Source organism: Echinops telfairi, unplaced genomic scaffold, assembly GCF_000313985.2.
Source record: "Echinops telfairi isolate 266 unplaced genomic scaffold, ASM31398v2 ScPeMD7_16;HRSCAF=60, whole genome shotgun sequence".
In the NCBI taxonomy this organism is placed as follows: Eukaryota; Metazoa; Chordata; class Mammalia; order Afrosoricida; family Tenrecidae; genus Echinops; species Echinops telfairi.
Genome location: NW_022103913.1, coordinates 10,741,516 through 10,766,200, shown reverse-complemented (window position 1 = coordinate 10,766,200; position 24,685 = coordinate 10,741,516). Strand labels below are relative to the sequence as shown.

General features: G+C 35.9%; 1 protein-coding gene across 1 annotated transcript in view; it reads right to left on the bottom strand.

Moving 5' to 3' along the window:
• The window catches only part of STAG1 (stromal antigen 1), a 296,042-nt gene that overhangs the window by 260,707 nt on the left and 10,650 nt on the right, over nucleotides 1-24,685 (bottom strand). The window contains exons 2-3 of the mRNA XM_045287455.1: nucleotides 13,914-14,026; nucleotides 1,614-1,716 (exon numbers count right to left, since the gene is read on the bottom strand). Of these exons, the coding sequence (XP_045143390.1) occupies nucleotides 1,614-1,716; nucleotides 13,914-13,942 (132 nt within the window). The 5' untranslated portion in view covers nucleotides 13,943-14,026. The remainder of the gene's footprint in view (nucleotides 1-1,613; nucleotides 1,717-13,913; nucleotides 14,027-24,685) is intronic.

The window sequence follows — 24,685 nt, the reverse complement described above, 5'->3', positions numbered from 1 at the left end:
AAAATAACAATTTATAAATTATCAAGGGCTCATGAGGGAGGGGGGAGCAGGGAGGAGGGGAAAAATGAGGACCTAATGCTGGGGGCTTAAGTGGAGAGGAAATGTTTTGAGAATGATGAGGGCAATTTACACAATTGATGTGTGTATGGATTGTGATAAGAGTTATATGAGGCCCTAATAAAATGATTAAAAAAAGAAAAAAACGAACCACCAATTTTATATGGAAAAGAAAGAGAATTAAGATAAGCAAACCACTACTAAAGAAGAACAAATAAATAATTTTCACACTTTCCAAACTAAAAATCTACTTCACGGCCACAGTACTCAAAGCAATCTGGTATTGGTATGACGGACATATACACCAATAGAACAGAATTAAGAATATAGGAGTCATGTACCCACCTATGGAGAGCTGAATTTTGACAACAGGCTGAAAATAGTGCTGACATTAATTTTTCATTTGCAGAAAAATTAAACAGGACCCATATTTCATACTATCAATAAAAATGACCTGAAGATGCCTAAATATAAAAACTAAAATTATGAAAATCATCAGTGAAATAATATAAACAAACTTAGAGGTCCTAATTTTCAAAAAAACTCACTGCCATCAATTCTATTCAACTCATGGAGGCCTTGGAGGACATACTATACATAAAACTATTCCCGTAAGTTTCCAAGACTTTAAATTCTTACAAGAATAGATATCTCATAATCTATATTGTAAAACATTCTAACATTTGTGAAATAATTATAATACTTAACATTAGTTATGTGGTGATGTGGTAATGTCATAAGGTACAATAATAATTTTGTGGTAAACCTAAAAATTTTAAATACCCCTTTCTTTTAGCGCTACATACTGAAGTATATACAACAAATAAAATTATGTTGATGATGACCTTTAAAATAACATTAGGAAGAGGAAGAGATGGCAAATGAAACAAACTCACCATAGTTTGTTAATTAATAAAGCTGCGTAATAAGTAAATGAGGGTTCATCACATTATTATGGCTCTAAAATCATGAGTTTCCATAGTAACTTTTGTTAAAATGAGGGGAAAAAACACCTTGCAAACAGCAAATCACATCATAAAAGTTAATGTTGAATACAGACTAGTTCTTAATATATCTACACTACTATCTCTGAGAGCATATGCACCCTTTAATTAAATAATTGTTTCTAAAGATAGTTCTCACAGTATAGGTTGCCCAGAGTGCTTCTAAATTTCACATTCATGTGTCATTGAGATTCTATCCCAGATTGATCCCAAACACCAAATTAAGAGCAGCAAAGGCACACCTAGAAATTAATGAGAAATCAGACTTGCCTCTGAAGGGCATTCATAATTAACTATGCCTCTTTCCATGCTAATCATCTTCTCTATGCCTTCATGGGCACCACTATTTATCTTAAAGAGAAGTTGAAAAGAAAATAAGATAAAATTTCCATTTTCTAGTCATTGCTAAGTTATTTATGAAACGGAGTTTGCAAAACTCTGGTGCCACCAATAAAAAATATTAAAAGTACTAGAATTAATAAATAGATCATACCAAACCAATTTACTTAGTAAAACCATTACAGGAACAAAGAAGACAAGCATAATACATACTGGAGGCCGGCCAGGACGACCCCTTTTTCTTTTTCCTTTGACCTCTGTTTCTTCAAGTTCGCTGCCTGCATCTGAATGGGCTGTAGTTTCATTAGTTGAGTCCCTAGAAAATGTTATTATATTGTTTTAGTGAACAAATTAATTATCAAATACAATGCAACTATATTCCACTATTTTCCTTACCTCCTGCTACAGAGCACGACTTTTAGATGTAATCTTGAACAAATTGAAAAATGTTATCCACCTCGCCTACTATCACATTATATTGAATAAAAGGCATCCCCCACAAAAAAGAAAAATAAAGTGGAGGCAAAAAGAGTGAAAATGAAAAAGGCTGCACAAAATATGAAAGAAAATTATAACTGCAAGAGACTAATTCTTCAACAAAATGGGTGCATAAGCAAATGTGGTGAAGAAAGCTGATGGTGCCCAGCAATTAGAAGATATAGTGTATGGGGTCTTAAAGGCCTGAAGACAAACAAGTGGCCATCTAACAGAGAAGCAACAAAGCACACAATGGAAGAAGCACACAACCCTGTGTGATCACAAAGGGTCAATGGGATCAGGCATCTGAAGACTCAAAACAATCATATCCATGTGAATGAGGGGTGTTGGAGTGGAGACCCAAAGCCCATCTGTAGACAATTGGAAATTCCCTCACAGAAGTGTCATAAGCCAGTCAGCATGCTGTATAGCACTGATAAAACACACAACATTCCTCTAGTTCATTAATACTCCCCCCCCCTTACGCCCCCTCCCCTGCTATCATGACCCCAGTTCTGCTTTACAAATCCGGCTAGACCGGAGTATGTTCACTGGTACAAATAAGAGCTCTCAACACATAGAATCCAGGACAGATAAACTCCTCAGGATCAATAAGGGGAGTAGGAATACCTTGGGGATAGGGGGAAGGTGGGAGGAAAAGAGGAAGAAAGGGAAACGGATCACAATGATCAACATCTAACCACCACCACCACCACCCAGGGGGACGAACAGAAACATAGGTGAAGAGAAACAGCAGACAAAGTAAGATATGAAAATAATAACTTTTAGTATATGTGCTGCTGAAGCAAACACGAAATAATAATTTACAATTTATCAAAGGTTCAGAGGGTGGGAGGCTGGGACAGGAAGGAAAAAAAGAGGAGCAAGTAAAAAAGGCTCAAGTAGAAAGAAAATCTTTTGAAAATGATGGCAATATATGTACAAATGTGCTTGATACAAATGATGTACGGATTGGTATAAGAGCTGTAAGATCCCCCAATAAAATGATTTTTTAAAAAGAGAGAAGAAAAAAAATACAGTTGGAAAAAAAGACCTATTTTTCCATCAAGAAGTATTAAAAAAATTAAAGATTAAGACTTGGGAAGAATCTTAATCAGTCTACAAAATCATGAGAAGCAGTGATATACTGGTATGTTTAGTAACTGGCTCTGAAAAATTTTGCACATTCAGATTATTATGTTACTCTCTGCACAACATACAATTTACAAATAACAAAGAATTATACAATACTCTATTGTAAATTCCATGTAGTCTACTGATTCTTTCAAAAAGATTGATAGTTTTGCTAAACTTTTAATTATAGCTAATCTATGGTTGTAAATGATCAATAGTTTCAATTTACAAGGTAGTTGACATTTTTGTCTACTTTAATAAGGATTAAGTAAAACAACAAAGATATTTGTTAAAGATTCACTCACAAGTTAATAGTGTGAGCAACTTCTTTGATTAACAGTTCTCAAGTACTGGAAGACTGATCTCAATTTTCTGTCCTATTCATTAATGGATGTTGGCTGTAAGTCTGATATAGCTTTAAATTGAATCTGCATTGATAATACAGAGCATAGATAAAATAAGGAAAATAAATGGGAAGTGAAATGTTGACTGTTTATCACCTTTATTTTTAGAATGTTTAATATCAGTTAAGCTTTTTATAATGTTATGTTTAACCAGCTTGCAAAATGCCTGAAATTTTAACTATCAGTTCTTACAGGGCAAGAACGGCTAGCTCCTACAAAGCAGTGAAAAAGCACACATATTATGATCAAATTGATTCACTAAATTCTCCAAGGGAAGTAAAAAAGCATTGCTACTGAGGTTCTAGCTCATATTATCTGTTGGTTTATTCCAAATACAACATGTTTAAACTGATTTCTATGATCAGTCAACAATTGCAGACAAATGTACTCTATAATACATTTGTTTTAGTTTGTTAGGGTGCTGTGGTAGTTATATAATCTGGTGCCAACTTGAGACTATTAAGAGTGAAGGGGTGGAGGTACCTGTCAATCAGTTCACAGCTTGATGACCTCATTTGGAGGGACTAAGGAGATAAATAGCTCACTGGAGGCAGGACACACTCTCTCCCTTCCAGACATTCCTGTTAATAAACCACATGGGACTAGGCTGATGGCACCCAGAGACTTTCTTAAAAATTACTTTTATATAAAGCTCTTTCTTATACATATGAGTGTCCACGAATTTGTTTCTCTAGTCTACCCGGACTAACACAGGTGCATCTGCAGAGATCTGCAGGATCAATTACACCCAAAGTAGAGAGGTTAGCAGGACAGAAGCTAAGGCAACTGATTTTGAGGATTCCCAAAATGATAGGCCTTTTTCAAAGGATGATCACAGGAGCTTATTAAGAAAAAGCTTTCATAAACTTAAAAGCTGCACTGGAGAGGAAAAGGTCAAGAAAGTTATGGCAAGGAATTATTTTCCATCACAGCAATGTACACACTATTCATTCTTTTCTGGTTATCAAGGGCTGTGAAACTTCATTGGGAACTCTTACTCCATACATCCTGGACTCGTGCCTAGTTATACTTTTTTTTATTCTGAAATTTCATAGAAATAAAATTTGAGTACCTCAAAGATCCTAAAACTGCTGCTTTGATGTGCTGTAAATTGGAAAATGCAGAATTCTTTTGGGACAGGTTAGAGAGACAGAAGTATCACAATCAGAACTGTGTAGACCTAGATGGAGTATGTAGACCGAGAGTATGTGTCAAGATGCAAGAGCTTCGCGTTTGCGTATTTTTCTTTAATGAAGGTTTCTATACTTTTGTAGCAGGATTTTTCTGAACTAACCTCATACATATTCAGAATGGTTTTGTGGCTGTCAGAAGTGTATAAACAATAGCTTTACATTTACATATTATTGCTTAGAAACTTTTATAGCAGTACTTTCTGACTTATCTTTGTGTATTACTAATAAACTCTGCACATATAAGCTCTGCTTATAATAGAAAGAGTCCACAAATAATGGTAAACCCATATTTCACTATTATATTTCCTTCTTTTAAAATTTTATTATGTTCTTCTTGCCAATCATTTTTTAATCTGCTGCACTAAATGGTTTTCTTAATCCCATTCCCTCTTCTTGTTAATCTTTTAACATATAAGCCTTCAGAGTCTGCTATATTTTGCATTCAACATTGCCTTGGTGATCTCACCCACTTGACATATAACTTTTATGTACATGATTCCAATCAAATCCGAACACATTCCAGACCTTTTGGATTTTTAACTATAATATGGCATGCATCCTGAATGCCAACTCTAATTCACACCTAAAATTAAATCCATTTCTGACTTACTTCAAGCTCTCTGATGTCAATAACATTAACGAACTAGTAAGTATTGCCTTAAATAGTTACACAAAATTTTGTGGTAACCATTATGCTGTCTACTACTTAAAACTCATAGAAATGTACCAACCATTATCTCAACCCTCTTGCAAACAAATCCTTTTGGGTATACTAATTGAGCCTCACATTCTTTCCACTATAATTGCCATAATCACTACTAACAAAACAGTCTCAATGGGACCGGCTTTTACCATTTCCCCTGTCCAAGCCGTTTTACACTTTATTCTAACACTCTTACTTCATGTTACTCTCCTTCCAAATATTCCAAGATAATGAGATTCTAGTAAACGTATAACTTATGAGCAATAGCAGGTCCATTCACTTATTTGTCTCTATAAAGAGCAACAATAATAAATTATACTGTTTTCTCTCATATGCCAAATAAACCATGGTTTCATGAGAATTTTTACTTATTTTCTAAAACATGTACCCAAACTTGCATAAACATAATTACTGTCCCAATTTTGCAAATGAGAAAATAAAAGCTTTGAAAAGCTGACAAACATGGATATGTTCATACAGCTATGAAGTGGTTGTCCTGTTAGATCTCACAGTTAATGTGAGTTTCATATTCCTACTATCAGGATACTAGAATTCATATATTATGTTTTTGTATATCATAATTGAAACTGACATTTGATGCTTTTACATATCTCAGTTCCATAATGTTAAGTTACCCATTGATGAAACCAACTTGTGCCTGAGAAATTTACTGTACAAAAAAGGACAAGTTACTTCTAACTTTGCCAATTACAACCAATTTAAACGGTGATAGGTAATTTCTACAAAACAGCTGAGTATGTATATGTGCTTTTTAGAATATAAAATATAAAATGCTGTTATAAAAGGTAGAATTTATATAAAAATACAAGAAAAAGCTGTATTTCATTTATCAATTCTAAACTTTCTTCCAGAATAAATATTATTAGCGGTTTCATTAATGCCCTGCCATAAATATCTATGCTTTTTGCATGGATACTGAGATGTAAATCACTATATATAAAATTTTCAAATAAATTAATGTTTTCCATATAAATACATGGTACTTCTACTAACTGGTGCTCTAAAATACATATATATTTCCCTAACAACAAGCACTTAGGTTGGTCCTCTTTTGTTCAGTTACAAACAACTGAAATAGCTATCCTTCTACTCTCAATCACACATGAACAAACATTTTTCGGGGAAAGATGCTATGAAAATAATAAAGGCTAGGGGTTTGCAAATTCAAAGTAATCAGATATTCTCCAAAACCCTTGAAAATGGTTAATGTTCAATTTTATATGTTTGCTATTGTCAGGTGTCATATCAGCTCCAACTCACAGCATTCATATGTACAATAGAATGATTCTGCATCATCCTCACAATTGTTATGTTTGAGTCCACTGTTGCAGCCACCTACTGGACAGAACTGGAAGAATGGGAGAATGGAAGAATCAGATCACTTCTTACAAAACTCTGAATTTCTGCCTCCCTCTCATCTCCAGTGCTACTTTATACTTTAGGTCAAGTAGCCATTGATTCTGATCTAGATATGGCAACACCTTTCACAGGTCTTTTTGCTTCCAAAGTTGGCCATTCCAATCTTAGCACACTACTGCACTCAAGAGTTCAATTCTAGCTGGCGTTTACTGACAGTCGCCGCCCCCTCCCTTCCCTTTGTTTGGGTTTTTACCAACTTATGAGCTGTGGCCAATGATCTGGGCTTCAAGTCAAGCAAATAAACAACATGGTTAGTTGGTGCATACTCTTAGCTGTGATTCATAGTGGCTTTATGTACAAGAGAACAAAGTGTTACCTGCTCCAGTACCATCCTCACATGTATCATGTTTGTGTATATTGCTTCAGCCACTGTTGTCAATCTAACTCATCGAGGGCTATCATAATTTTATATGGCCAACTAACTTTAACGAGTATGATGTCATTTTCCAGGGACTGGTGTCTCTTAACATGACAAAATGCATGAGACAAGTCTTACCATCCACGATTCTAAAGGACAATTAGACTACTTATCCCAAGACAGGTGTTTGTTCTTCTGACAATCCAAAGTACTTTTAATTATTCTTTGCAAACACCATAATTCACCAGCATCACTTATTCTGTGGTCTTCTTTATTCAATGTCCAACGTTCACATACAATGAAGCTGCAGAAAATGGCTTGAGGTGCTCTTTAATCCTTAAAGTGACATCTTTGCTCTTCGACTCTTAAAGAAGTCTTATGCAGACTTTCAAAAGCAGTGATGGCAAATCCAAGCAAAATGAAATCCTTGACAACTTTAATCTTTTCTTCCTTTATCACGTTGTCTACTGATCCAGTTGCGAGAAATTTTATTTTCTTTACACTGAATTGCAAATTATACTGAAGGCTGCAGTCTCTGATTATTATCATTAAGTGCTTCAATTCTCCCTTGTTTTCAGCAAGCAAGGTCATTATCTGAATAACACAGCTTCTTAATATACCTTCCTCCAATTGTGATGCTGCAATCTTCTTCATATAGTCCAGCGTCTTGGGTTATTTGCTCCACATATAGATTAAATAAGAATAATGAGAACATCATTCTGGTATTCTCCATTTTCAGCCAGGTCCATCTACAATTAGCAATGATAACTCTCATTCTACAATTTCTTCTGAATCTGGCTTGAGTTTCTGGTAGTTCCCTGTCAATATACCGTTGTAACCACTGTTGAATTATCCTTTGTCAAAATGACCTATAGAACTGGATATTAGATGAGGCTAGATGACATAGTCCCCATGCCTAAAACGAAAGGTGAGGTTTTTTTCCTTCTTTTTCCCTCCACCTTTTTTTCTTATCCCTATCTGATACAATGTACCCAGGACAGTGGTTGCAATGGGAGCTACTGACAGAAATGCTTCCCAAGCAAGAAATTATACCTAATGAATGTGAGTAGACTAAGGAGGAGACTGAGATTAATATTGTTCCTGCCAATCTGGGCCAGTACAGTATGTGTTTATGAAAAAAACCCAGAGAGAATGAAAAACAGTAGCCTAAGGCAAAGAAAATACTATCAGGATTACACATGAAAGAAATACAAAAATTATATTCATGCTTCAAAAGAGCTCAGAGTTATTTTCACTTAGCTCGATTATACCTGATTCCTAAAAGAGTGAAGCCAAGAACTTTGAGTGGCCTCACCCTGCAAAAAAATAATGGTCATATGATAACAGACTGTGTGGTTTAGATTATGATACTAACAGTAATAGACAACTATATTAGGAAATTGCATTAAACTCACCTCAGGAAAAATCAAATAGCTATACATTAAAGTACAAAAGGGGTGGGGGACTAAACGAAGTCTTAAACATATAAAGGACTTATGGCCAAAGATCAGGAGGTAGCCTGTGAGATTTACTCTTTTTAAAAATAATTTGTTCTTAGTTGTTGCTTTCTGAGGGATAAAGCTGTCAAAATTTCCGAAGCAATTTAAGTGTTCTGAAGGAGCCCTGGTAGTATAATGGCTGTGCGTTGGGCTGCTAACCACAAGGCCAGCAGTTTGAAACCACCAGAGGCGAGCTCGGCTCCAGGGAAAAAGATGCAGCTTTCCACTCTTGTAAAAGCTCGTTGTTGAAACCCACCAGGACAGTTCAACCCTGCCCTACGGGGTCATTATTGATGGGAAATGACTCAAGGGCAGTGAGTTTTGGAGGTTGTCTTTCTTCTTTAGACTTCCAAGACATACCTTAGAGTTTATGCTAATGACATGAAGAACTGATTTTAGGAGAGATTCATCATGACTACTTTAATATGGTCCCAATAAAGAGAAATGAAGAGAAAACATGCTTTCTAGATGCCTTGAGAGTGTTCTTGAGAGAGTGACACATATAGAAATGATGTGGGGGCAACATCCGACTTTCTTTCACTTCACAAAGGTGGTGGAAAATCAAACTCAACATCAGTTCAAAGCTAATTCCTAAGACAGAGGTCAGATATACCTTCCTTACCCTCTGAGAACAATTAACCCTTGCCAAGGCAATCTGTGCGAGATTTGAAGTTACTGCAATGGTCATATGGAACTTACAGACAATATTCATGATTATGGGGTTCATTAATGAAGTTAGCAGGCTATAACTTCATTAATCAATGAATTAATTCAAAATCTGAAATGCTCAAAATACAGCTCTTTTGGTCAAGAGAGCCTCTCCTCAGTCATGCGTTAAACTAAACATCTTCCTGGTCCTAGGCCTCACGTTGGCCTCTGCTACAAATTTCCTTTAGTGCTGCAGCTAAAGGCCCAAAGGGCAAGCTATTGTGCCCAAAGTGCTCAGTTCTAGTTCTGGAGTCAGCAACCGCACCCCACACTGTCAGCAATCTGCAGCCCAAAGGTTGTACCTTTGTGAACTAGAATGACTGCCACTCTATCTTGTGCTCTGGATCTTGGTGCTGCTGCCTAACTTCTTTGGCTCTCCTTGGTGGCACAGGTGTCTCCCGGATGGAGGGAGTTCAGTGTATAGGAATCTCAAGATCCAAAGGACAAATTCCATATTTGGGTTTTCTTAATTGGGGGCAAAATGAGCCCCAATTCCTGCTTCTGGATGACTCATTTTATAGCCAAACTAATAGTAAAATTGACTAATACCCATATTAGAATTCCATACACCCTATTTACATGTTTCCACCCAGTTGTTTGTCGGAATTATAAAGACTATGGCTAGAAGAGGAATTTCAAGTAATTTTCTATACCATACACGCTCTTTGTGACAAAACAGTTCTGTACTGGAAAGTAGTCAAGTCTCCTTCTTTACATTGATCTTGATTTGTATCATTCATTGTAAGGCTGTGTACCTAAGGGAGTAGCCAGTGCCAGAAAGTCGGCATCAAGGGGATGGAAACCTATGAGCTTATTTCTAGTATACTGAGGTAGAAGGAACTATTAAATTAATAGTCAGCAGATCAGAAGTGAGAGAAACCTGGAGGCCTCCAATGCTTACAGCTAGTGACCAAGTCTTGAACTTTATTTGACATTCTGAAGGACTGTGTCCTTTTAATTTATGAATTCTGACCTGGTTCTAGAAGGTGAGGGCCAGAGAAAGAAGTGCTGTTATTGCAGTTAGTGTCTGAAGAAGAACATTTGGTTGATCTATACATAAGGCTTATTATGCCACTCGCCCAATTCCTGAATTTCTAGCAAGTGAAAATGCTTTATGTCAGATCCAAACCCTACCTCAATTTCTCTCTATAAATCATTGTTCCAGTCTGAAACTAATATTCTATTCACTTATTCTTCATTTAACCCAAACTCCTACTTTAGACCTTAATCTTTAGAAAAATCTATTAAATTAAGAAACATATTAAAATTCTTTGATTAATATCTGTCTTCATAAGGTTAATGGCAACAAGGACTGAGTTTATTCTACATGTTGACTGTCCACAAAACCAAGCATACTTCCTGGTACAGGAGTATGTGATAGATGGAATATTTTGATTATGCTTAATATGAAAACAAGATTCATAAGGCAAATCATCTGATTATAATATTTAATTAACATCAAGATCATGTATGAGAATGGCCTTCCTAATATCTAGATGAGAAAAATGATTACTAAACTGCATATTAACACTGTCTGGACCATAACTTTCATTATTTGTTTTAAAGAAGATCTTGGGTATAAATTTACAATATATGTTGAATTTCAGAGAAAAGAACTACAATTTACAAATACAAAGAGAAATCGGTTTGCTAGCTCTACAATGAATATAGAATTAAGTAAGATAATAAATGCAACAAACATATCTCAAAATTACGCATAGGCAATAACTGAATGATAGATCAAATAGATGTAAATGAAAGCTCATTTATCTCCAGATCACCACTACAGAGAACCTATAGACATGTTACACAGATTTTCCCTTTTTTCAAACAAATATTCAGTTACTAGCAAAGCGTAATATAACAGCATTGTTCCACATTAACCTTTCTTCAAACATAATCTCTATTTAGCTACCACCTGTTCTATATTACATCAAATAGCTATTTATTAAGAGCCTAGGAACTAGTGTGATAGGAACTGGACATATAATAACAAGGCACAAAGGTGCACATCTTAGTGGGTGAGACAGAAACAAAGAGGGTTAGAAAGCAATATATATATATATATATATATTTTTCTTTTAGCAAGTTGGCACAGTCAGCTGTGAACCTATTTTTTTGTTTTGTTTTTCTGTAATTTTTAAAAATCATTTTATTTTATTTTTTTTTTCTTTTAAAAAAAATCATTTTATTTGGGGCTCATACAACTCATCACAATCCATGCATTTGTACATTTGTTAACCTCAGCATTCTGAAAACATTTTCTATCTACTTAATCCCTTGGTATCAGCTCCTCATTTTATCTCTCCTTCCCCACCTCCCCTCCCTCACAAACCCTTGATAAATAAAGCAATATATTAAGTATGGTACTAGAGACACACAATAGGCATTATATTATAGAAGCATATTAGAGTGAGAGCAACCATCCCAACTAAAATGGGTTAAGAAGTCCTTATGGAAGCATCAGAACCATCAAGAGTTTCTTACTGACTTGGCCAAGTAAGGGTAGAAGTCTGTAGGCACTGTAGACAGTTAAAAACAAACAAAATGAAACAAAAGATACAAAGAAAATAGTATGTAGTAGGATTACCAACATTGTTAAACTACAACTACATTAAAGAGGTGAATGCTAAGTACGTAGAATACAAATTTTATCTTCTGTATTTGGAGAAAAGAGTTTAAATATTGATCTCAAGCATGGAAAGGACAGGGACAGCTTTTTATCTCAGCACTCTGAAAGAAATGCAGAAGGACACAAGACCAATTAGAAGGTTGCTACAGTGTCTCAGAAAAGCATGTATATGAGTGAACTGGAACAATGGTAACAAATTACCAAAAAGGTGATTACTTCGATTACATTCAAATTATTGTTATATTAGATCAAAATATGTAGACTCCTGATTTGTATCATAATGAAAGCTATGGGAGAGAACGTGTCTACCCTATAATTACTTTCTTGTCACTGCCATTGAGTCTGTGCTGCCTTGTAGCAACACACTGTGTGTTGTCTCCAGAAGTAGAAAGCCCAGTCTCTCTTCCCGCCGAGCTACTGGTGGTTTCGAACTGCCAACCATTCGGATCACAGTCAAACTAATAACCATTACACCACCAGGGCTCTCCCCTATAATTAACAGTGACTACATCTTCCAGCTAATTCAAAATAAGACTTCTGAACCTATCTTACAACTCCAACAAATTCAACAAGATGTCATCAGAAACACTAATATTTATGTTCCCTAAATAACACCTGGCAACCATAATAACTCAATAATCTCAATCTATGGGAACAAAAATCTTTTTTTGTTTTTTGTTTTTTTTGGGGGGGGAGGGGGCGGACAAAAATCTTAATGAAGGAGCACAGAGAAAGAGTAAGATATGGGACAGATATCCACAAACTTGTTTTATAAAAACTCAGACTGGGGTCGTAAAAGCTTGAAATAAACAAGCAGTCATGTAGCTGAGAAGCCACAAAGCCTACCTGGAAGAAGCATACCAGCCTGTGTGATCACAAGGAGTTGATAGGATCAGGTATCAGCTATCAAAGACCCGGAACAAAAAAATCATATCATTGTCAATAAGGGAGAGTGTGAGTGGAGACCCAAAGCCCATCTGTAGGCAACTAGAAATCTCCTTACAGAAAGGTCCCAGGAAGGAGACGGGCCAGTCAGGGTATAGTATAGCACGGATGAAACATACAGCTTTCTTGTAGTTCTTTAATGCTTTCTCCTTCTCACCCCCCACAAACTATCATAAACCAATTCTGCCTTACAAATCTGGCTAGACCAGAGCATGTACACAGGTAAAAATATGAGCTGGAAACACAGGGAATCCAGGACAGATAAACCCCTCAGGACCAATATTGAGAGTAGCCATATCAGGAGGGGAAGGGGAAGGTGGGGGAAGAAAAGGGGAACCAAACACAATGATCTACATATAACCCCCTCCCAGGGGAATGGGCAACAGAAAAGTGGGTGGAAGGAGACATCAGTCAGTGTGAGAACGTGAAAAGATAATAATAATTTATACATTATCAAGGGTTCGTGAGGCAGGGAGGGCAAAAATAAGAAGTTGAAACCAAGGGCTCAAGTAGAAAGAAAATGTTTTGAAAATGAGGAGGGCAACAAATGTAAAAATGTGCTTAACACAATGAATAGATGTGTGGATTGTGATAAGAGTTGTATAAGTCACCAATAAAATGATTTAAAAAAAAAACCCAGACAAACTTTTCAGGCTTTGCAAATACAGCCAATAAAGCCTCTATCAAAAGTACTCAACGTTGTTTACCGCTGTAGTACAGAGCAGTCACTATCAACAAAATAATTGATGATATGTTTCAATAAAACTTCATTTATAAAATAGACAACATGCTAGGTTTAGAGCCTGGGTAATAGTTTGGTGACCCCTAAAATAAGACATTAAAACTTTACTTGTTGAACATCAGAGAATATGCTGGAATTAAAACAGTAAGCGCAATGGATAGCTATGATAACTCCCCACCTTAATGTGTCCTTGTACTTGACATGTGTCACTTAAGACAGCATTTTTATTAAGAAACAGTCACTCATTCATTCATTTTAAATAAGACTACCATACTTACTGTAACACTGGTAACTCCGAAGTAATCATTGCTGGAAAGAGGTCTATCCAGAAAGGAGCAAATGAATGAAGTGTTGTATAACTCAAAACTTTCAAAACCACTTCAAAGGCAATCTGTTAATGGAGAAGGGAAAAAGAAGAAAATTATTTTAAAATGAAATAATAGAATGTAGATTATACATTTTTAAATTAATTGTCCTTTAGTTGGTTCCAATTCATAGTGACAGTATTATGGGACAATAGAAAGAAACACTATGCTAATCTCAGAACTATTGCTGTTCGAGCTTGATGTTGAAGTCACTCTCATCCATCTCATTGAGGGTCTGGTCTTCCACTTTATACCACAGACTTTCCACCAAACTTAATGTCATGCTCTGGGGACTTGTACTTTACTAATAAACATGCTCTAAGCATGGGAAACAAAATTTACCCATCCTTATTTCTAAAGAGCATTCTAGCTGTATTTCTTCAAACACAAATTTATTTACTTTTTACTTGGATAAAATTACAGTCACCTAGCAATTTGGAATGCTCATTATAATTGAAGCCACTTTTTCTAAGAGACACCCCAAAATTTTTTTCTAAAATTTCTAATACAGATAAAAAGAAATAGTTAATTTTTTGAAAAATTGTCTTCATATAACCTACAAAAATACTGCCTCAATTAAATACTGTATTACTACAAAATTTAGAATACACTTTTAAGCCCAACCTCATTTCCCCTCATTATCCTTACTATGAAGCTAATTATATAACTTGTCTGTATTTACACCTGAAGACTACTTAATAAGAACAGATCTTTACATGCTTAAGGCATTTGGCCTATTAGTGAAGTCAAATCTATATCTACAGAATGTAATATCTCACAGAAATCTAAATGGGCGTAACATTACACTATCAACAATGACTAGCCCCTCTGCAATGACTGAGAGTGATGAAGCAAATCTAAGAAAATAATACAGACTACAGAAAAGAAAGCATATCTACGAAAGATAAAAATAGGAGATTTAAGAGAGAAAAAGAATCAAATACACATCTGGAGAAAATTAAGGTATGTGTATCTCTCACCTTTTATGTAGTTGTTAAATGTTTAGGATCACTGAATATAAATGGGAAAATAGGAAGTAGAAAAAAATGAAAACTACTGTATTCTATTCTAAGTGGAACTAATAAGGGCCAAGGAAACAAAAGCACAAATTAAAAAATCTGTTGGTAAGAACTCAGAAGATGAAAAAAATTAGTTGAAAAGTCAAAAAAGAAAAAGGGAAAAAAAAGCCATGAAAGAACATTCCAAAGAAAGAAACATGAAAAGAGATATACAAACAGAAATGTTGAATGAAACTTAAGAAAATCTTGTGTATAGAAATAATGTGACTCAGTAAATGTACAGGCATATTACATTCTTTAAAAAAAAACAAGAAATGATTAAAAATTCATCAACTTTTTAAGAAGAATTAAAGGAGTAAAATACAGTCAGTGACAGAAGACCTGACAGTAAGAAAATAACCACAAAAAGTATGAATCAACTTCAATTTTGCTATTTGCAACTTAAAGACTAATCCACTGGCATTAAGAGACAGCAACATAGACTCCTGAAATGTTTCCAAATACAACTATAGTAGTCAAAATATATTTTAAAAACTTGCCGAGAAAGTTCACTATAGTACATTAGAAGAGAGGCATCAGTATGAACTCAAATTTAGCAGAATGCATATACATACACTCATGTCCATGTATTTGTGTGTACATCAACAATTATAGATACTATGTGTTCATGGTTAATACATATACATATACTGATAAAAAACTGAATGGCTAAGCTGTGAATACTCCGTCAGATGGTTTATAAATGAAATTATTATTTATCAAGAAATTTTTAAGGAAACTCATAAACTGATCCTAAAATACATATGAGAAGTCTAAATGAAATTCAAAAAAAATTTTTTTTTGAAAAAGAATAGGAATAAGCACAATGCCTGATTTCAAAACTTTTATAAATCAAATCTAATTATAACACTGTATAAATGGCAAAAGAAATGAACTGACACTTCACCAGATCCATGACAAATATGCAAATACTTTCTTAAACAGTCTTCCTCATTGTAAAAAATGCTAATTAAAACTACTACAGATCATAAGTGCATAGGAGAATGGCTAAACTTACAGCTACAGTTCAAGGGCAGACAGACAGATGAAGTAATTGAAAATTGCATACATTTCTAGCGTGAACACACTGCTGGTGTGGAAAACCGTTTCTATACTTCCTCTATTTGTAATAGTCTAAATTTGAAAACATCCCCAAAAATGTCCTTCAAGGAGACAAGATGACAGTTTCACTGTGAGGACCTGTCAAGGGATGAAAACAAGTACCTGAAAGCATATTTTTTAAAAGCTTCTCTTCATAACATCTTTTGCCATATCATCTGATACTGTGTCTTGAATAAAGGTACAATCAAACAGAACTGTCTTGAAACATTCTTTCCCAATTCAAAATGGAGTTTTATATAGTGTTTGCAATTAATCAACACATTTTCTCCCAGATGACTATAACTGCAAAGAAGAATTTGCTTTAACATCAGACGGCAGGACAATAGATAGTAAGGTACCATCCTTCTGTGGACATTCCATGTGAACATACAAAACCCATCCAACCAGAGCCTATACATAATAATGACGAAACATATGATCATGTGCTGAAAACCAGATTAGAAGGGAAAGATCAGCCCTTTATGCAGGGACCTATGATAGAACAATTTAGCAAAATGTTCTTTACTACGAAGCACCATTGGTATCTGCATGAGACCCTGCTTGATACTTGCCCTCAGGACAGTAACTCAGAAGATATAGGTACTATAGCAAAATGTGGCGAAGAATCTAGACAGTGCCTGGCTATCAGATAAAATGGCGTCTGGGGCCTGAAAGGCTTGTCTCCAAACAAGCAGCCATCTAAGAGAGATGTCAACTAAGTCCACATGGAAGAAGCACACCATCACTAGTCACCAAAGGATTTGAATAGATATAATCTAAAGCCAAAGGAGGGTTCCGCAGCAGAGCCTAAATTGCAAGAATCCAGGGTGCCGAAAACAATGGATGACAGTAAGAGCCCAAGATTCATTTGTGGAACTACATAGGAAATAAGCCTCCAGAGAAGCCCCCCTTAGTTAAAATTGAGGGATGGGTGGAAAGCGGTCACTACACAGAGAGGACCTGTACATTTAAACTTTGTCAGTAGATCGCCACTATGATGCAGGGTGGACCTGATTTGGTTTACAAAATTTCTGTATTTTGGGTTTCCATTGCTTATTTCATTTTTTGTTTGTTCATATTATAATGTATCTCAGAGATGTTATGTCAATGGAGAAGCTGTGTTATGTTTTTCCGTTTTTTGATATAAGAAACCAAGGATTGTCCCTATAACCTATAGGGACAGTAAGTAGACTAACAAAGAGGGGAGAGGGGGAACATGACTGGAGGTGGGGGGGGACCATATCAAGGAATGCATGTAGAAAAAGAATGGTTAGAAACTCATTGTGGTAGCAAATGTCCGACTCTACTTGATGTGGTTGAAATATGGAATATGTATAAAACCCTAACTAATTAAATCCGATGTAGTTACAACTATGTATATAATAATTTTAAATGGCCCTCAAGGTATGATTGAACACATTATGCTATACCATATAATCAACAGGATAAATTGATGAATTGCTAGTATATGCCACATATATAAGTCGCAAATGCATACATTACACACAAACTATACAATTTGATTCATACGATATTCTAGAAAAGATAAAACTACAGTCAGAGGTGAGGAACAAGATAGGTACTTGCAAAGTTTGAGGGGAAAGAAGAACTGAATACACGGACAGTATAATAGACTTCAGAGGTAACGGGAATGTTCTCTATCCTGATGATGGTTATGGTTACCATCTGTCTATCCACATGTCAAAAAAAATCGAGGATGAATTACAAAAAGAATAATTTCCTGCACAAATAAAATATAACATATAGATCCCACCAAGATATTCTGTAGAAATTATTAATGATTCTAATATAAATATGGTAGAAAAATGAATGAGAGATGCAAAAATGCGTTGATTTGTTTAATTTAAAATTTTTTAACTGTTTTATTGGTGTATATTTCAAATACCATACAATTCAATGGTCTAAATATCTTTAAAAGAATTCTGGTTACCATTCTTGTACTCATATTATTAGCTCCTTATTTCCCCTCAACTTCTGCCATAACCTTACAAAAGAATCTAGTTACTGTCTTGATAGATTTACCTTTCCTAGATTTCATATAAATGAAAATCATACCCCAAAAAAACCCTACATCAACATAACACAGAAAAACTCAATCCAGAAGCAGAAAATAATAAAAACCAGAACAAAATTAAAATTGGTTAAAAAAAGAAAATTACAAACCATTAAAGTTTAACCAAACTACATTTGCATTAATCTACTTTCCAATATACTCTATTTGACAGCAAGGCTATTCACATCCCTAGTCAATGGTAAAAAGGGATTCACTGATGTGGGGACGCTGCAAATGAATCGGGCTTTTATTTTTATCCATAGCCTTCTGCAATCTGGATGCTCAAATTTAAACTCAAAAACAATTATCTTATTTAGTCTAGGATTTTATTGTTGACAATTCTGGGATCATACAGGCTGGTGTGCTGCTATGTGGAGTTGCGAGCCACCTCACTTAGGTGGCTGCTTATTTTAAGATTAGTCTTTAATATCTCAGAGGCTATTCTTTCTGATAGCCAGGGACGATCTTATGGTCTTCACCACACTTGGTTATAGTAATCATGTCTCCAGTGATATCTTCTAAGGGCAAATATCAAGAAGTACCACATAATAAAAACTAACTGTTTTTAGATTAGGATTTATAATTAAGTATAAGCTCAAAATCTATTATTAATATGTCAATGGTTTATATGTGTGGTCGACTTCAGAATCATCATTATCCATTATAGTCCTGGGAGGTAATATAAAAATCCACATGGGCAATGACAAAAAAATTTTGTAAGCCCACATGGAAGAAGCACACTAGCATGTGTGACCACTAGCTATCACAAGGCTCAGGTATCAAGCATCAAAGAACAAAAAATCACATCATTGTAAAGGTGGGTGAGTGCAGAGTAGAGACCCAAAGTCCATTGGTAGGCAACACCCCTTACTGAAGGGCTATGGGGAGGAGACGAGCCAATCAGGGCGCATGGTAGCCACGATGAAATATATAACTTTCCTATAGTTCTTAAATGCTTCCTTCCCCCACTATCATGATCCCAATTCTACCTTACAAATCTGGCTAGACCAGAGGATGTATATTGGTACAGATAGCAACTGGAAACAGGGAATCCAGGACAGATGACTCCTTCAGGACCAGTGGTGAGAGGGGTGATGCCTGGAGGGTGGAGGGAATGTGGGGTAGAAAGGGGGATGGACAGCAGAGAAGAGGGTGGAGGGAGACGTTGGACAGTGAAACTTATGACAAAACTATAATAATTTATGAATTATGAAGGGTTCATGAGAGAGGGGGGAGTGGGGAGGAAGAGGGGAAATGAGCAACTGATATTGAGGGCCAAAGTAGAAGGCAATGTTTTGAGAATGATGAGGGCAACAAATGTACATATGTGGCTGACACAATGGATGGATGTATGGATTGTGATAAGAAATGTACGCACCCCCCCAAAAAAAATTTTTTTTAATTCTGTAAAAGGATGAAAAATCAGAAAATCTGATATGTAAAAACATTTGCTGCATATATGAAAAATGGGAAAATACTTTTTATGCTAATTTTTTTCACTCAAATGTATTGAAGGTCATTTCTTTTTAAAATTTTGCCTGTTTCCAATATTTTAATACCATAAAAATGCTGTCCTATATCCTTGCTCTATTGAACAGACATTTCTATAGGACACATTTCTAGTATTGAACATTTATACAGTTCACTGATAAATTGCCCTTTAATACAATACCTGGGGCCAGCCCCAATCCCAACTACGAGAAGAGCTACCCATTACCCCAGAAGAATTCACTTTAGAAGACAGCACAGAAGCTATAGCTCAGGGAGAAGGACATATCTGATCAGAGCACACAGGTGAAAATGAAGGGGGAGGAAGACAGAGTGGAGCACATCCAGGCCTACCAAGAGTTGAGGACCTTATCACCACTCAGAGCACCCAAGCAGAGAGGAGGCATGATATCCCTCACTTACCAACATGAAATCCCTCACTGACCCATAGCCCTACAAGGGTCAACAATGGATACACATTGTGGGAACTGCGCCCGATCTGACCCCACCACACGGAGCAGAACAAGGAAGTTAAGAGGGAGTACCAAAAATAGACTTTGGGGCCAGGGAGTGGCATCCGCATCAGACTCAAACGGAAAACGCTCCTAAGATAAACAGACCTTGAATTATTTATAGGCTTTTCTTTTCTTGTCATTGGTTTGTTGTTGTTGTTTTGCTCTCATTGTAGTGCATATTATATCTGCATGTCTACCTAGATAAGACAGGCTGGATAAACAATCTGGAGGAGAACATAACGGGACCCACAGTTCCGGGGGAACATAGGAGAGGGGGAAGTGGGAGAAAGGAAATGGTATGAACAAACCCACGGAAAAGGGAACAACAAGTGATCCAAAATCTGTGGTGAAGAGGGTGTAAGAGGTCTGGTAAGACTTGATCAGGGCAATGTAACAGAGAAGAATTACTGAAACCTAAATGAAGGCTGACCATGATAGTGGGACAGGAGAAAAACAAAAGGAAATAGAGGAAAGAACTAGGAGGCAAAGGGTATTTATAGAGGTCTAAACACAGGCATGTACATTTGTAAATATATTTTATAGGTTTAGTATTAAGGTAGCAGGTGGACATTGGGCCTCCACTCAAGTACTCCCTCAATGCAAGAAGATTTTGTTCTAATAACCTCTGATTATGTACTACTCACCTTCCCTGCACAGTATCTGAAGACAAAATGGGTACATAAGCCAATGTGATGAAGAAAGCTGATAGTGCCTGGCTATTAAAAGATAGAGCATATGGGGGCTTAAAGGCTTGAAGTTAAACAAGTGGCCATCTAACAGGGAAGCAACAAAGCCCAAAGGGAAGAAACACAACAGTATGTGACTACAAGGTGTCAAAGGAATCTGGTACCAGATATCAAAAGAAACAATTATATAGAGGCAAAGGGGGGAGGTTGGAGTGGAGACCCAAAGCCCATCTTAGACAGTTGGACATTCCCTCACCTAAGGGTCACAAGGAAGGGATGAGCCAGCCAGGGTGCAGTATAACACCAATAAAACACACAACATTCCTCTAGTTCTTTAATGCTTCCTCCCCACTATCATGACCCCACTTCTACCTTACAAATCTGGCTAGACTGGTGCATGTACACTGGTAGAGATAAAAGCTCTCAACACACAGAATTCAGGACAAATAAACCCCTCAGGAAGAATAATGGGAGAAGTGATACCAAGAGGGTAGAGGGAAGGTGGGGGGAGAAGGAGAAAGAAGAAACTGATCACAATGATTGATGTATAACGCCCCTTGCTTGCACAGGTGCACACACAGGAGGGAAACGAATATCAGAAACTTTGGTGAAGGGAGTCAGTGGATGGAGTGAAAGCGGGAGAGGAAGGAGAAAACAGCCCTGAAACGAAGGACTCAAGTACAAAGAAAATGTTTTGAAAATGATAATGGCAACATATGTGCAAGTGTGTTTGATAAAAATAATGTACACATTGGTATAAGAGCTGTATGCGCCTCCAATACAATGATTTAAAATAAAAATTCATGAAAAGGTTTTCACACTAAAAAGTTTTCATACTTTACATGGTCACCACGGATGAAACTGGAAGACACAACATAGTATCTTATTTGTTAAAGATCAACTGGGGTGCTAACATTCATCTCTTCTTGCCCAATGAAAAGAAGAATTGTGAAAATTTAAGTCATATGGAAACAATCCACGGGACTAATGGACCACATGAACCCCAACATGAATCCAAAGATGACATGCATTAAGATAGTGCCCAGCAACCAGTACCAACTGCTCCACAAAAACATTACATTTAAAATGCCCTGAAGAGAATCAGAGAAAACTGTGGAACAAAACTCAAAATCATAAGTGTGTTAGACAGGGTTCTCTAGAGAGATAAAACCAAATTGCTGATAATTTAATATATTTATTTATAAAGATAATTAGATATATAACAAGAAATGAACTGTTAAATCATATACAGATAAATATATAATACAAAAAATAAACAGTTAAATTATAAAGCACTACAAATAACTCAATGCAGCTCACTCCCGTGAGAGAGAGAGTTGTGAGAGACTAGCAGGCCTTCAAGTCTAGTCTGCTGCCAGATCTTCCTCTATTTACAGAGAGAGCTAGGCTATTTCAGCACAGCAGCCAATCAAAGGCAGGTCACCAAATGCCAGCCAGGTCACCAACTGCCAGTCCCCAGCTCCAGAGATGTCTTAAAGGGACCTCAACTTACAATGACACAGTCCACGGGTGGCCTCCCACAGGTAGTGTAGCGTTTAAATTGAGGCAGCCGCACACTGGTCCAATGATCAAAGAACAAGAGGCAAGAAAGGCGAGGCTCACCAAGGCATTTCTCTCTCTGCCCTTCAGTTAATCCCACTTGTGTATATTGGCCAGGCTGGCACAATAAACCATCTCAATAAGAGACTAGGATTTACTTATCAATAAAGATTGATGAAAGGCTCTGGCTCAATTTTCAGCAAAACAATAGAGAAGTCTACAGGGGAAACAATAACAGTTCGATACATGCATCTTAAAATCAACACAAGAGATCAAAAATGACAACATTTACTCAAGGGTAAAGTTTACAAAGGCTAAAAAAGAGGTAGTACTGGAAATCAGAAACAAATAGGATGTGGGATAAGTGATGTTACATTGTGGGAGTTACAACCAATGACATGAAACAAAATGTGTATGAATTGTTGAATGGAAAACTGATTGGCACCGTAAAACTTCATCTAAAATTCACAATAAAGCTTAATAAATAAAATTATACTTCTAACTGTAACAGCATATACTATATATATTTAGTCCGCTCTTCGTGGTAAATGAGTCTCTTATTTTATTATGTACATTAAAGTCTGCCTTAAATACTTGTACATTAGAGAGTCTAGTTCCAATCTTTAACCTGATAAGACGCCATGGACCTAACTGTTAAAATCCTGTTTCCACAGTTTACTTTCCCTCTGTTATTCTACCTAGCATGTTTTGGGTATGTTTTATAAAATACTCTAGTAATATTTGATTACATACTTGTCTATTCCTTAGACAAGTGTTCTAAGGAATGGGTGTTGTTTAAATTAGCAATGCTGTGCAAACGCTGTCTTTAATTTTTCTTTCCAAAATATATATTGTTACATATTTGATACATATTACTGAGTGCCTCGCCTCCTTTAATGCTTACACTTAGGTTTAATTTTCAAAAGTGTCTCATTTATTTCTCGGTTATCTTGGTTTTGAAGACATTTTAAAATAATATCTAAGACAGACCCTTACGATGTTCAGTGTGTCCTATTAAGCTTATCTGATCACTTCTCAGGGTATCTTACTACCTCTTCCATTTCCCCAGTTCTTCACGAATAAAATTAAACCAAACTCAATTGCTTCCCTAATTTGGTAAAACTTCTCAGAGATTAAAAATGGTGGCAAAATTGGTAAACAATTTTTATCAGATTGAGGTTTCTAATAGATAACAAACAGCTAGTTTATGTTGTGATCACATACCACTTCTTATCTCTTGGCAATATTTTGTAGACTTGAACATGTGTAAGAATGGACCAAAAGGCATAATGTCATATACTCACCAAATTGCCGTGCACTCTGCCATAAATGGTAACAAGAAATATACCAAGATGCCACATGATTTACTAAGCAAGCCAATGATAAAAAACAAGAATGATGTTATGTGAATTTGCTTTTTAACTGTTTCTTTACAGCACTATTCTGTACCTATATAGAAGCAGTAAACTCACTTAGTATTTTAGAATTTTAACTGTAACCTGTATCTATGACTTAAAATTAAATACATGGTGAAAAAATGACCAATAAAACACTCATTATATCTTCATATTAATAAGAATTTAAATAACATTCAATTAAGAAAACATGTCTTTCTTAACAGCAGGGATCCTCAAACATTTTAAACAGGGGACCAGTTTACTGTCCCTCAGATCCATTGGAGGGCTGGACTATAGTTTTAAAAAACACTATAAACAAATTCCTATGCACACTGCACATATCTTATTTTGTAGTAAAAAAACAAATGGGGCAAAAACACCAGGCAGGCAGGATAAATGTCCTCAGCGAGCCGCATGTGGCCCGTGGGCCACAGTTTGAGAACGCCTGCTTTACAGTATAATTTAGGCTATGAATGATGGATTTCCTAGCTGTTTTAGTGAATAAAAAGGGTCTCAAAGAGAATTAGACTTCTATATTAATAGTAATTCGCACTAAAATATGGTCTAAAAAGGAAATAAGTGTCATTAAGAAACAAAAAAGTAGTTAAGCTTTTAGATATATTTAGAAAATCTCAAATACTACACAGACAGGATACTTTGAGCCAAAACAGAAATCGTGTGCTCAACGAGTCAAAGGAAAAAGGTCTAGATAAAGACATGAACATATGCAAATATATTTATATGAGGATGGGGAAATAGATCTATGAGTCTACATTTATAGGTTTAGTATTAAGGTAGCAGAAGGA